Raw genomic sequence first — 15,347 nt, 5'->3', positions numbered from 1 at the left:
GGTATTTGTATCCTTGTGAGGGTCTTTACATGAGCTGTGTCTCATCAGTGTGGCTCTGGGCAGAGGAGACCACTCAGTGCAGAAATGGGCTTGCCTCTCAAGTGGCAGACACACATAGTCTAATGCCCAGGAGTTAATTGATGCCTTCTAACTTCTTGGAAGAAGATCTGCATTTGAACTGATGCTCTGTGGGGAGAAAGGTTCCAGCACTCTCTCCAGGATGATGGAGGCATCCAGTTACTTGAGAATTGTTTTAATCATTGGCAGTTCAAGCCTTTTTTTTAGCTCATTTGTCCTCTTATGCTCTGGCCTGAACTGCAAGATTGTACCTTTCACCTCTGAGACTGGTTAAAGCTGAGGTAGCACACCTACCCATATGATTAATAGCCTGATTATATGGCTGGTACCCTCCTGTCGGTTTCAGCCATCACTTATGTGATCATGTCTCTCAAGTCTCTTCTGAGTTTTATTTGCATGTAGGCAGAAACAGCAACTGAATTCATTTCTGTTAATTGCTACTATGAGCTTACAACTCCAGAATGCCTTTCATCCTGAGAGATCATACAGATCCAGCTTCAGAACATGGCCTTGAAATATGGCTTCTTGCCAGATCTTGGGTAGGGGGACAGGGAGAAAATCCCTCTAATTTGGGTCACATTAAAAGTCTTAAGGGGGAAAAAAAAGAAAAAGGGAGAAGAAAAAAAGCTTTACATATTAAGTTGAAATTCGGCTGAATTTGCTCAAGATCTTTTGCTCCTGAGGGAGGCTGAGAACTACCTCCCCAGTCACTGCAGCTCAGGGCAGCAACAGGACATGATGGTTAGGGCAGCTGAGTCCACAGCCCAGACTCTGCTTCTGCTCTGCTCTCAGGGACTCCCTCCCAGGGCTGAAGAAAGTGGCTGTGTTACTCAGTTAAATTCAGCAGATCTAAAGGTTGCAGCCCCACAGATAAGCTGAGTTTTGATGAGATGGCATGGACAAACTTCCTGTTTTAGTCAGCTTGCTTCTAAAAGCTTCCGAAGAAAAGCACAAAACTTGTATTCAGCAAAGACTGTTGAGGCCACAAAGTCAGGTACTAGAAATGCTGGAGGGGCTGGTATTCAGGGTATGTCCTCCGAACATGTGTTTTTAATTTTTCTATGGACTGCTCCATTGTGATGATCACTCCTCTGTCCAAGAGCTCCCTCGATGTGAGTGCACTCATTTTCACAGCCTTGTATCATCCCCATTTTGCAGAGGGCAGATAGAGAAGCAGGGAAACTGAGCTGAAAGTATCCACTTAGGCAGAGAATGGACTTACTGACCTGCCTTTCCAGTCCCGTGAGCAGCAGGTACCAAGCTCACATTGAGTCCTGCTGCAGCAATAAACACACGGTGCTTGTGCAGACCTGGCCCTGATGCCGTGTGAGAGGGGATTTCCCAGGTACTATTGGAACAACTGACACTTCATGACAATGGCTGCAACCTGCAGATGATGAGTGACTTGCCAGATGTCATGCCGAAATCATGTGATGGAGGCACAAATACAATCCACCCCAAACCTTCCTAGGAGAAGCATTTCAGTGGTTTTGCTGAGACATCCCTTCTCTTCCTCTGGTCCTGGTCTTCTTTCCCTGTTCTACTACTTCCAGCTCCTCTTTCCATCTTTTCTAAATACTTGGCTGTGCAATCTTAGTAATGTGGGTTTTCTATTATTTTTTTGTGTGTGTGTGTGTGATATTTACAAACTTATAGCCCTATCACCTTGTAGAAATGATTGTGTGTGAAGGAGAGGAAAGCTAAATGCACTGCAGCTTGAAATATTACATGCAACCACAGGAAAAAGGGGGAGAAAACAGTGATGGGGGAGGGGAATGTTTTCATGGGGAAAAATAGGGTAGCATCAACATTATGAAGATATTAAATGACTAAAAGTAATTGGGTGCCTGAGATAAGGATGGATGCTTTGCCATCTGCACCATGTAACTAGCATCCATCTAAATATCTCTAGTCAAGCTATCCCAGAGGACACAGAATTAAAATAAGATTATGCCATGTGACTAGCAGTTTTGGGGCAGAAGAAGGAGATGAGGCAGTGTCCTAAGACGGGTAAAAACCTTGCAGCAAATCTGCTCCCAGAGGAAAAGCACCTACTCTGGGGGACTGACTACTTTGCTGTGTGTGGCATTGCACCCAGCAGTGCCATGCACCAGCCAGAGGTGCATCAGCAGTGTGCTCGGCCCCTTCCTCTAAGCACAGCTTTCTGAAGCTTAATATCCCTTTTTGCACAGAAATTGGAGCCTGAACCTGATGATGCCACATCTCTTGTCCGCATGGGGAGATTCAAGGCATGAGGAAAAGGGGGGCAGGTATATTTGTGTGTAGGTAAGGGTAGATCTTCCTAGTATTCCCCACCACCGATGGGGAATCAGTGTACACTAGATTGGTTCTGGGGACAGCTGGAACAAGTTGCCTTGAATCCTCTTTGACTCCTGTTAGGCTGCATGGTTACAGCCAGAACTGGTACTAAACAGTCCTGGCATGTAGAGGAAAGGGAAAATATAAATGAGACTCAGCAATGCAAAACCAGAATTGCCTCTTCATTTCCTTAAATGTTTGCAAAGTCTGTGCTGATTCTCATGACCATTCCGTCTTGTCAAATGTTCTGGACTTCAACTTTTTTTACCAAGTGCCCTCCCTTGATACCCTGGGATGACAACATGCTGCTTTCAAACTAGCTCTCCAATGCAACTGCACAATAATGCATGGACAAGCCAGACTCCAACCCTGGGGAACCCTTCTTGGTCACCGGCTGCACCCAAAGCAACAGCTTCATAGCAACCCTGTGATGTTGGGCTGGTCCACACAGCCTGGAGCCTGCAAGCTACCCTCTAATGGCAACGTGGAAGATGAGATATTCCCAATAAGGATACTGATTTCAGCATCCATCTGCCAGGGAAGCTGTTATAAACAGTAGGGAATAAAAACATGATTTTAAAAATTATGAGAAAAGACTTGACAGTGTCCTTCTTCAGAGGCAGCTTGAAAAATCCGCACAATAACTGCACAGCCAGGCAAATCCATCTTCTGAATAAAGGCAGTGTAGTCAGCTATTTCAAAATAAAAGACAGATAGCAAGGACTGGCTGGCTCAGGAATTTAATAATAATGAGATATGAAGCCATTCACCCCTAGGTCACCAGTACAAACCCTGCCCAAGCTGGGAATAATTGGAAGCTGTTACCCTCTGAGGCATGTTTGTTGCTGCCTGGGAAATGAGTTGGGGACACTGCTGGGCCGGTAACTACATGAACAAAATGCCGAGGTGGTGCCACCAGCACCTACCACCAGCCCTCCCAGTGCAGCTGGGCTGGTGGCAGTTCCTCTTCCCTCCCTTCTTTATCAGCTTCTCTGCTGTGCTGCCACCCATTTGTTCTGGATTTGCCCCCACCTGAGCCCACCCTGTGTGTCTCTGTGTCCCTTCTTTCAGGCACTGAAAGACCCCACCTTGGCAGCCCGCAAGGATTTCCAGAGGGAGGCAGAGCTGCTCACCAACCTACAGCACGAGCACATCGTCAAGTTTTATGGCGTGTGTGGTGATGGCGACCCGCTCATCATGGTCTTTGAGTACATGAAGCATGGTGACCTGAACAAATTCCTGAGGTATGTGTGAAGGAGGGCATGGGAGATGCTGTACAGCTGCTCCACAGCCTCAGTGTGGCTTGTTAGAGGTCTGTGGTGCACCAGTGACACCATTACTGCAGGGATGCAAGTGGGATGAGTAATGAGGGCTGGCTGTTCCAAGGACAGCTTGTAAGAGAAGATGGTCCTCGCCAGATTTGGTGCTTTATTAGCCCTACCCCAACATTTCCTCTTAGGCAGTCCCAGCGATGGAGCTATGGAAACCAGACTTCTGTTCTCCCACCCCAGCAAGTTTGAAGCTGCAGGAAGCATGACTACAATTCCTCTGGGTCCCATGGTGGTAGGACATGAAGCCGTGGCTGTCAGCAGCCTCCACTCCCATACACCCAGCAAAGCAGGAAGGCCACTAGTCATCACTCCCTATGTCACCTAGCTCCTAGTTCAATAACACAAGAACCAAAATATTCCTTTGAGAAACTTGCTGAGTCCTGTCTGATTGGTATCCTGGGCATTGGCTGATCTCCAGTTCTCATTCATATATTCAAACAAGACATGAGAAATGTTGGAGGGGCCTCAGGTGTTGCCTGTGAGGTCCATCCCTGGTCCTTGTCCCCTAAGCCTCATCAGACAGAGATCCTGACTGAGATACAAAATATCCTCAGCTGTGACACCACACTACTCAAGAAGCTAGGCAAGGCATGACGAAGTGTGGTAATTGCCTTCCCCACCTCTAGAGAGATGCAAACTGCTGGAGCCCCACCTCCCCCAATCATCATTCAACCATCTCATCAGTGTGAGACAGATCGTTTGTGTGCCCTGAATCCACCAGTGGTGAGGGGCAGGGAGCAACTTTGGGAGGATGTTTGTGGTGCTGTTCTCCCACGATACAGAAATTATGCTCTGAAACCTGCGTGCAAGTGGAGTGGTACTTACCTCTTGAAATAATTAGTAGTTTTATTTTCCAGTATTTAGAAAATTGGACCCTTGATATTTTCCTGTTTTGACTGCTAAATGTGAACGTGATTGCAGCAAGAACAAGAAGCTTGATCACAGCAGGTCTAGATCTGGGGTTGGGATACCCTCAGTGATTATTTTTTCCACCATCACAGTCAGTTTCTGACGGGGAAGCACAGGTCCTTCCCTGAGGTTTTAATTTCTAAACTATCACCTACACCAGAAGGCCTGTGGGGAAGGACCCCAGAAGTTTCTTCTTTCCTCTACCAAGCAATGCCAACCTGTCTGCAGTTCCCTTGGGGTGTTCACATGGCAGCGGTTGAGCTGAGAACATCCCTGAATTGGTGTCCCTCCTCATTTTGGCATAGTTGTGGGTAGATTGAATGTGATTTTATAACTTGGTTTCTGTCTCAGGCTCTGGATAGATGACATCCTTGGCAAGGTAGGACGAGTGAAGGCTGATGTTACACTAACTCTGCAGAGCTCCTCAGACCCACATTCAAGGGGGAGCGGGCTTGGTTACCGTAGGACCCTCTTGTGGTACCCTGTCTTTCAGGGGCTCAGCAACCTCCCAGCAGTTTGAACTCTGCCTGCTGGCATGAAACCATGCATTGGGCTGACATGGTGTTTTAGCGCAGATTGGAGATGCAGTGATAAGAACAGTGCCTTGGCCTCATGACTGGAGGAAGGCAGTCTAAAAAAGAGCATGAGAGACTGCATTCTTGAAATGCTTCACAAGGAAGAGCAGAAAATTGACCCATATTTTTTTCCTGGCAGAACCAGCAACCTTGTTCTCCTTAGAGGAGGCAGACACTGCAGCTGAGGCATAGCCTCCTTCGCTGCTCTAACTGACCTCCCAAACAGTATAGTCCAAAACAGGCTCTCTCGCTGTCTCAGATCGATGTCTTGTGCCCATTGCCAATGCCTTGTGGAATTGCTTCACACAACAGTGTGCTCTTAAGGCTGATACCATGCTGGAGCCATGGACTCTGTCACCCGCATGTCCCAACCCTACTTTGGGACAAGTCTGAGAAACACTCATGCCCTGGGAGGCCAGGGCCTGTCCTGGTGTCACTGGAGAAGGAAGATTGTTGTATTATCTTTGGCCTCTATAAAGGAAAATAAATTTTCCAGATGTGTGGTTTGTGGGATTGCAGCCTCTCATCTTCCAGCTGCATTTAGCTGCCAGCTTCTCATTCTCATGAAGCTACGGAGCAAGCAGCTACGAGCTCCCTTCTCTGCATGTTGGTGCGTGATAGGCAGTGAAATTCTCTTGTGTCCCAAAGGAAGATGGCTTTTGGGACAAGGGAACTTATACCCCACAAACGGGAACTTAAAATGCTTAAGGGGGTGTATGGAAAAAGAGTCTTGGGATTTGTTTGCCAGGTCAGCTATGTGCTGGTGGGAAACCCTAGGGGACAGGGGCTGCAAGGGGCTCAGGGAGGGTTGGTGGTGCAGGAGTGCGGGACATACCTCAGCAAGCAGCAGTTTTTATTGTGGCATAATTGACCCAACCCACAGCAGGAGACGGTTGCTCCCAGGCGTTGGAGGACAGGGGTGCTGGCAGTCTGTAAGAGACACTCAGATGGACGTTTCCCAGCTTAACTGCAGAAATTGGAAAAGCGGTAAAATGGAAGAGGCTCACTTTAGACCCAGTTTCCTAGAGAAAAGCACAATAAATAAATTCCCCTAAGTGTTGTTAGACATCTGTGTGCTTCCCAGAAAAGAGAGAATTTTACTGGTCTGTAAAATTATCTGGTGTGGCAAGGGGAAGAACTAGGATCAACACCTACCAGCTGGGTCAGAGATGGCATGTGTTGGGATGGCTCTTCACGCCTCCCAGGACCCCTGTGTGTAAGAGCATTGCTGGTGGTGCAACAACTTACCCTGCTGCCCTCGCCGGGGGAGACTGTAATCATGGTGTCCTGGCTAATTAGGAGAGGGATAGTGAAAAGATCCTGCTGTGAAGTACAGGCATTGCTCTCCAGGCAGCACGGCATCCCTAGAGCTGGTGTGCGGAGGGGCTGGAGACTGGCCGCGGGCTGTGTGCGTGGCAAGGCTGGGCGCTCCCTGGCACGCAGACCCGCTGCTCGGGGGTCTGCAGCAGCTGCCCTCCCTCTCTGCTCACCGAATACCTCTGTAGCTTCCTCTCTTTCCCTGTCACTCGTTTTCCAGCTTTTGTTTTCTGCAGCAAATCTGAAGTAGGGATATTTGCACATTACCATTACAGACCTTCTTTGCAGTCTATAGTAAGTTGTTTCCATTTACTGTTAACTCACACAGGCAGTAGATTTTGTTAGAAAAGTTGCAAACTTCTGAGGTTTTTGTGTCAGCCCTTCCCATGTAGAAGCCCAACAGTTGGACTGTCTTGGGACAGAAAGAAAAATTTCAGCAGAGGAAGTTAGTGGGTGATTTTCTTCCCCATGTTGACAAAAGCCTCCATCACTCCACAGTGGAAAAAATTCCTAAGAGTTTTTTAACAGGGGATCCACCCAATTTTACGGCCTTTCTCTAAAGCTGAATTAAGCCCCTTTCCCCAGGAAAAGATGGGCAGACCCTTCTCGTGTTCCCTGTAGGCTTCCTGACACAACTAAATGTATTACTATCCTTCTTGTAAATCTCATAAGTGTGTTGATATTTCTTTCTTCTGGAATATAGCCATGTGGGATGGAGGGAGGGAAGTGTATGTGGTATATAGGACATACGGAGATGTGTCCTATATAATAGGATGTACAAAGAGCCAGTGAAATAAAGGCGTTGGCTGACCATTTTTTAAATGTCGCCTGTTCCCTTCCAACACAAACATCTATTTGGGGGGCCATTATTATATTTGAAACAGGTGGCAGTAATGAGATAGTGATATATCCTTCACTTCTCACCTAGGAATGTTTACCTTTGATGACAACAGGTATCAGCTGCAGCTAAATATGGTGTAACTGCAAGGCATGACTGGTACAAACTGTCCAGCACAGTTTTAGAAGCTATTGTTTGTCCTGCTTTGCTGTTTTTAACTAACCTTCTCAGTCCTGGCTCAGCTTCACATGCTGCTGACATCTGTTGTCACCACCAGGTAATTTCCTGGGGTAAACCTGTCTGTGGGCTGTTTAAATAAGACATCAAGCAGTCATTTCTGCATACACCCTCCTGCAGCTCCCCCTTGCCCATAGAAGTTCTTCCATGCCCATGAGCCTCTGAGATGCCTTTGGCAGCCCCAGCCCTGCTGCCCGCGGTGCTGCTCCCAGCCAGCTCATCCCACATTTGCTGCAGCATCACCCACTCGTGGCTCTCAAAAAACGCTCCTGGCTCCTGAGCACTTGTTTCTGAGCTCCTCTCCTCTTCCAGCTGTCCTTTCTACCATGAAGGGACCTTCAGAGCCAGTGGTAGGGCAGCAGGAGGTAGGTGAAGAGGAGGGTGTTTGAAAAACTATTGGTTGAACCCCAAATGCCTGGATGCTACTCCCTTTGGTGCACCCTCAAGCCCAAGAGAGTAGTTAGGGAGCAGAGACAAAGGAGAGAAACAGTTTGGATCTTGTTGTGGGTTGTTCAGTCCCATGTGAAGAAGGAGGAAAAGCTCTGTATATGTAAATTCAACTTGCTGTCTCTCTGTGGGGTTACTGCTGATGACAGGGGTGAAATGCCAGGAATCATTTCAAGAGCAGTGTGAAATGTACAGCATTTCCTCTGAGGTCACAGCAAAATCTCTTGCTTTTCCCTAAATATGAGGGCTTTTGTTATACCACCTTCACACAGGCTGCCACAAGATGAGCTTTACCGGAGGGAGAGACATCACAGTGGGAGCATGGCACAGTCAGGCTTGGTACACAGCGAGGAAGGGGACTAAAAAGGGGACAGGACAGGAATGAGACTGACCTTAAGTCCTGCATTTACAATGCACTTGGTTCAGAAAAATATTTCCTTTTGTTGCCCAGGATGCTCTCTGCATCTGCTGATATCCAGGTCTAACCTTTGCACCTGTGCTTGTGCCTTCACAGTTCACAGTACCTGTGTTACCTCTGGGATAGCTTAGGGTATAAAAGGTATTTTCCAGGGATGAAGCTGCTGGTGTTGCTCTGAAACCTTTTCTGTGATCTCTGGCTGTATTGATATCGATCGGGGGTGGTTGTTGGTGATATGGTGTTTGGGATTAATAAAGAGACTAGAAAGCAAGAATATGACAGCTGTGGAAGAAAGGGGGTGATATCTCTACCTCTGGGAAAGTTTCCAATGAGTAAGCATTAACTGGAACAAACATGCAAATATCTGGAGGCTCATTAGTTTTGCATAGGTCTTGCCAGAGAAGAATGTCTATGTTGCATCCAGCCAATGGTACCTCTGTCCTGGCAGTCTGTCTCCATCTGTGGCCATAAGAGGTTCCTCACAGTAGAGTAAGGATAGGACAAGGATGTACAGCACCTACTCACTCACCAGATGTTCCCCCAGCCTTCTGTTCTTTTAAGCTTTTCTTTTTTTTTTTCCTTCCACTGGAGCTGTGTGTACATCCTCACAGTGCAGAGTTGGGGGCTAGTTTTCACCCCAGCAGGAACAGCGACCGTGTGGGATTCCTATCTCCTGGTCACTTTTGAGACCCAACTCTATGCTTTTTGCTTCTTCCTCCCTATAGGGCACATGGCCCAGATGCTATGATCCTCGTGGATGGGCAGCCTCGACAAGCCAAAGGGGAGCTAGGGCTATCCCAGATGCTCCACATCGCTAGCCAGATCGCCTCTGGAATGGTGTACCTTGCCTCCCAGCACTTTGTCCATAGAGACCTGGCCACCAGGAACTGCTTGGTCGGAGCCAACCTGCTGGTGAAGATTGGAGACTTTGGGATGTCAAGAGATGTCTACAGCACTGATTACTACAGGGTAAGGCAGCTTCAGCAGCAGTCTGATGATCAGAGCAAAGGGAGACTAGGAAATGTTACAGTAAATCAGTTTTTGGAGCTCTTGGGCTCACTCGGTTATTCCCTCATCAAAACATGCACACAGACATTGAGCAGGCATCCCTGAATCACTGTACTTACTCCTTTTCAGTCCTGAGCATGCTTGTAGTTCAGACATCCATGCAGATGCCTACACACAGAGCTATCTGTGATACCCCGGCACACAGTCGCATGCTTTGGGATGGCTCTGAAGTCATCCTATTCTTACTTTCTTCCTACTTTTTCTCTTTTTTTGAAGACATTGATAAATTAAGGGTAATCCAAAGAGATGACAAAGACCACAGGCTGTGACCTCTGGTGTTAGATTAAGGAAACTTAATACAGGGACCTAGAGAAAAGGCAACTGAAAGACTGACTGATAAGTGCATAAAATATGAAAGAGGAAATAATAGACAATTTAGGTTTGACCTCAAAACACTTTTTTCCATCAGGGTCATAATTTAGAGACTAGAATAATTTGCCAGAGGTAGGCTTCTGAGGGCCTGTCATTAAATAAATTCAGAAAGAAACTAGATAAAAATGCCTGGGTTTAGTGCAGAGGCTAATCCTGCACTTGTCTCCAGGGACGGACTCAATGAATCAGGAATGTCTTTCCAGCCTTTTCTTCTGTGATTTGTGCTCGCACTGTCCCCTTGTCTTGCTCACTCCCTTTGTACCTGTCTGCACTGCCCTATCTGCCCGGGATGGCAGCCTCCCTGGGGGGACAACATGTTTCTTACCCCTCCTCAGCTACAGGAGAAGCTGTGATGTGCCAAGTGTTTGAAGCACGCTGGAGTATGCATTTATCGCTGGGCCATCCACCAGCAGGGGAGGGATTTTCAGGCTAAGGAGCAGTTGTTTCTAGTCTGATGTTTGAACTAAGGTTGGTTTATTTCTGGTTACAACATGGATGTTTGGCTCTGAGGATGATTCCTATCAGCTACCCGAGAAGGGGTTGACCTATAGTCTTGATCTGATTCAGAATGGTTTTTTTATGTGATAGGCAGTTGCCAAGTGGAGGTACTGTGTTGGGAAGGAGGAAAAACGTGATCAGATTTCTGCTGAGACATATCACCTCTACCGGCCCAGGATATTGGTTTATCGCTAAGTTTAATTACCAGTGAGGGAACCAATCTTCACTGTGCAGCACAAAACCCCATGCTGGGAAAATGTCTCAGTGCAGTTACTGGTCAGTGATGAGGGAAGAGAGGTGGCCATGGTCCCATCACTGCTGAAACTTCAGGAAGGAGCAAGTAGGGAAGAGAAGAGCCCAGGGGAGGATGAGAAGCAGCCCTTGCAATTATCCATGTTCTTGCCTAGCTCCTGTCCTTCAGCCACATTAGACCTACCTCAACTGCAGTCAGCGTTACACCACTTGAGACAATTCCAACTGAGCTTGTGTTCCTGCAGCACCGAGAGCTCTCTATGCAATGGGAGAATTTGCTGCTATTGACATGTGAAGTCTGGGAGGACCCCCAGAAAGTGAGAATTGAGATGATCTCCACAGGCCATTTTGTTGTTGTGGGATTTTTTGTCTTCTCTGTGCTGGTGTCCTGTAGACCTCATCCTGTCTGTGCAAAATGCTTTGCTGAGGATTGCTCCATGCTATCTTGTGCAGTGTTGTAAGGCTTTTTAGTGGACTTTTATCTGCCAACATGAATTGCCATGCATTATAAAAGTAGTAACTAGTTATCACCTGTTTACCAGAGCAAGAACTAAACTTCAGACCAGCCTTTTGTTCTTAGTTGATTTTCCTTTCTCTGTTTTCACTGACTTTTGGTATTTTTAAAACTCTTGATCAGTAAGTCCATGCTCTATATGCATGGAGATGTTTTCTCTGTTACAGTGCAAAAAAGAGCCCTAGCAAAATAAGTTTCTGATTGCCTGTATTTACACTGGTGGTGTGAGGGGAAGAGGGTCTACATGACTTGCCCAAGGCCAAAGCAGGATTTGGTGGCAGAGGTAGGAAGCACATCCAGGCCATATATTGCCCCCAGCAAAGAGCAGAAATCCAGAGTCCAAGTGTCCTTCATCTCTCCTCCAGCTACAGCCCAACCACACTCCTCCCAGCATATGAGAAGAACCCAGATAGGTTCATCTCTCAGTCTCATTCTCTAATCACTACCCTGTGGGACATGTTTACCAGGAGAGCACATGGAGCTGATCTCATTATTCACCCTTCTGGTGCACTCACAGTTATGTGAGCCTCTGTCCTTCCCCATCCACCACTATCTCGTGTACCTGTGCTCTCCTCTCCCTCTGCCTTTGCACAGCACCGCTGCATTCATTCTCTGCCAGAACTGATGTGAGCCTTGCTGTCTCTGGACTGGGAAATCTATTCGGTTTCTATGTGGCAACCTGCACTTCTAAGTTCCCTATGAATAAGAGTAGTCAACCCTTTGAACAGAAACCTGCTTGTAACACTAATGAAGCCACATGGGGCTTGTGTGAACTGACTGTATCAGACTTGAATTTAACTCTGGTAAGAAAAAGCATTAACTTTCTCCTGAAAATGTAGGTGAGAAAACCAATATGGCTTCACGACAGTTGTGCATTTGTGCTCTGTCTTCCTCACAACTCTATTTCCTGATATCCCTTGCATGAAAACTGGCTCTTCAAGGCGCCTGAGACAATCCTTTTGAGTGCACAGTCCTATCATAAAATTCACCACGGCACCCCAAGTGAGGGTTTTTGAATGGAAACAGAGAGAGAGCAAATGAGCTCAAGTGTGACAACCAAACTGCTCCTGAGTCTCATCTATAGGAGGTGGAGATGTGGCTGGAAAGTTGAACTTTGAAACTCTTTGGTGATTCCCTGGTCACATCTACAACCTGTCTGGTGAAATTCCCAAGTCTGATTCTCAGTGTTTGTGCACAGCAGCTCTCTGCTGTCGACAGCCTTCCATTTCTGCCAGTGGGACTTGGAACAAAGTTCTGCTTCAGGTGGTTTCTAGAAAATATTACTTGGTATGTCCAAGCTGCAGCCCAGGGAGAATACTGTAATTTGTAATTTTCTGGGAACACAGTGAAGAATTCCACCTCACAGCTGACGCAAAGTGACAGGTCTGGAGCTCTCTGCAAACAGACTCACTTTGGTCCGCTGGGTCCCTGTGTTTGCTCCTGCCCAGGCCCCACGAGCAAGGATAACAGGGCATATGGATATGTGAGTGTGTTTCAGGCTGAGGATTAGCTCCTAGCCATTTCCTTTATTTCCCATTTTTAATCTTTTAAAACAAAGAAGGAACACCATCTGTCTCCTGCATTTGTGGGATGAAAAAGTGCTTTAACAAAGGTGAACTGCTTAACTTCCTGTTACACATTTGGATACAGAAAGCAAATATTTGTGTAACAAAAGCAGCAGAGAGGCTTGTTTCCCCTCTCCGCAAAGCTCTCCATGTTCTGCCTGAAGACAGATGCGTCCTTTTCCTTGTGCATCACAGAGGGATCCCGTCAGCTGTTGCCTTTAAACCTTCTTTCAACAAGACAGGATGGAGAGAAGATGGTTGTGGAGGTGTAGGTGGTGGGGAGAGGTGAAACAGCATCTGATTAGAGAGCGGAGGAAAGTGGAGGGACTGGGGAGACAGGGAGAAGTATCCCAGCTTCTGTGTGAAGAGTAAAGGCGGGGATGCTGAAGAAGCATTTCTGTGATGTGTTGTGTAATGTGCTGTACAATCTTTCATGTGGGTCTCTGTGGGAAGGCAGGATGGAATATATCCATATTGGAGAGAAAAGATTTGGGCGGATTTCATTTTCCTTGTTGTTTTCTTTTAAAAAAAGTGTGAGTAGGTGATTTTTTTAGGTATGACTCAGGACTGTGACAGCAGGTGGTGGGACGCTGCAGGTCAGAGACATTGTGCCTCAAGGCAAGCTGAGTGTGGCATGGAAACTGCAGCAAGTCAGGCACATGGTGACTGCCCAGGGCTGCCTGGGGAGCTGGAGGCTGTCACGGTGTCTGGGGGGGGTTGTCTAGAGCTGGAGGCATCACTGGGGCTGGGCTTAGGAGCCCCAGCTGCTCTCTCACCCAACAGACTGGGGTTTGGTTGCTCCCAGAGCCCTTCTGTGGCTCTGAGCTCACCTGTGCTCCAGTAAAATCCAGATCATTTTCCTTTCATCCCCCAAAATGCATAATTCAATTCCAAAACAAAATCATGTGGTAGCTGCCCAGGGAAAAGGTGGTATTTCATCATCTTTAGAACTGAACAGTGTCTTAAATTGTAGTCAACATTCCTTAATAACTTCCAAGGTAATGTCCTGATATAGGTGGGACAGCAGCAGTGAAGACACATGTCAAGTAGAGGAAAGATTTATGTAGGCATTAAACCTCATTAAGACATCTCTCTGTCCAGATCTTCTATGTCCTACCCTTCTGGCATCCTGCCCCAAGTACTGGGCTGGGCTTGAAACCTCTTGGGGATTTAGCTCCATGCTTTCCCAGAGGTCTGTCCTGAGTGTTCTCCTGGTCACAGTTCATCACTCGGAGGACATCTGCTTGTCAAAAAAAAAGACACATGCAGGATTTTCAAAGGGCTCTGAAAATATGCTTCTATTTCTAGCAACATGGAGCTAAACATAATAACAAAAAATGCTCCCTGTTTCTGTGTCCTCACAACTCTGGAGCATTGTTTGGATTTGGGAGAGACAAGGCTTGCAGGAAGAAGTAATATCTTTTAATAGAACATATGATATTGTTGGAAGGGGAAAAAAGAATGAATTTTAGACACACAAGCCCTCTCTGAGCTCTTTTTTTTTTTTTTTTTTTTTTTTTTGTTTCCCAGTAGTATCACTTGGTTTAATAAAAGATTAATATCTCTTCCTGTGAACCTTGGCTCTCACATCCTTAGACCATCAGAACCAAAACAACATTTCTACTATGACTTTGGCCTTAGGTCAGTGTTCTTTAAAAAGTCTAGGATCCCTCTGGCAGATGCCTCCTCCTCTGAACCATGAAGGTTTACTGTGTAAACATTTTTTTTCTTCTCTTTCTTTAACATGGCTAGCAAAACCCCTATATTCTTGATAATTTTCAGGACCCATTGTGAGGTTGCTTTCTGATGACCATCTCCCAAATAGACCATAGTTTGGTTCTCCTCTGGAGTTCAAAACTTTTGTTTTGTTTTGTTTTGTTTTTCTCATGGGTACAGTCAGTTATTTTTCCAGTGAAGTTTCCATGCAAGTAATACAAGTAATAGATCACTGAGGCTTAGCAGCGGCCTGGGTTGTGCTCCTTCAGAGGCTCATTCAACATGGTAGATAAGACTAATTGACAAACCTTACATTGAAAGTAGATTTAGTCTGACCCACACTCTTCTAGATAGAGGGCCCTTAAACAATCACACTGTCGTTGAATGGTGCTCTGTTCCCACTAGCTTTGAACCCTCTGAAGAGGTTTAGCTGTACGGTCCCACAAGCATTTTTTGTGCATCCTTGACAGGGCCCCTTAATGTCCATGTATATCCTTCAGCTGTACAACACCCACTTTCATGTCTCCTGATGCTCTCTTTGTTGCTTTGCTGTCCATCTCATGCAGTGTGTTTACAAGCATGGGTGATTGATCCTAGCAGTGGGACGCTGCTGCCCAACCCTGTTAGCAGCAGGAAGGAGCCCTGCAACGAGTGTGCTAGGGCTCTGCACCATCACCTACAAAGGGGAATGCCAACTGGCAGAGGGGAGGAAAACTCCCCTTGAATTCCCATCTGGGATATGGTACTGACTCACTCTGGGGGAGAGAAAAGCTGCCACTCTAAGGCTTTACAGTAGACCAAATGTACGCTGGCAGGAGTAGTCAGCTCTGGACGGAGAGCAAACCAGGCTCCGTGCACCCAGACGGTGTGCTCAGGCTCCGCTTCAGTGCCGA

The 15,347-nt window shown here is 46.8% G+C and overlaps 1 protein-coding gene across 3 annotated transcripts in view; it reads left to right on the top strand.

Annotated features, from left to right (window-relative positions):
• The window catches only part of NTRK3 (neurotrophic receptor tyrosine kinase 3), a 230,908-nt gene that overhangs the window by 175,391 nt on the left and 40,170 nt on the right, over nt 1-15,347 (top strand). For 2 of the 3 annotated variants that reach the window (XM_032994218.2, XM_032994217.2), the window contains exons 14-15: nt 3,469-3,641; nt 9,195-9,438. In XM_032994218.2, coding sequence (XP_032850109.2) covers nt 3,469-3,641; nt 9,195-9,438 — 417 coding nt within the window. The remainder of the gene's footprint in view (nt 1-3,468; nt 3,642-9,194; nt 9,439-15,347) is intronic. The other variant, XM_042803989.1, reaches the window with a different exon arrangement.

Source organism: Tyto alba, unplaced genomic scaffold (genome assembly GCF_018691265.1).
Source record: "Tyto alba isolate M040663 unplaced genomic scaffold, T.alba_DEE_v4.0 Super-Scaffold_41, whole genome shotgun sequence".
Classification (NCBI taxonomy): domain Eukaryota; kingdom Metazoa; phylum Chordata; class Aves; order Strigiformes; family Tytonidae; genus Tyto; species Tyto alba.
Note: the sequence above shows the minus strand (reverse complement) of the source record. Positions and strands in the feature narration are given on the sequence as shown.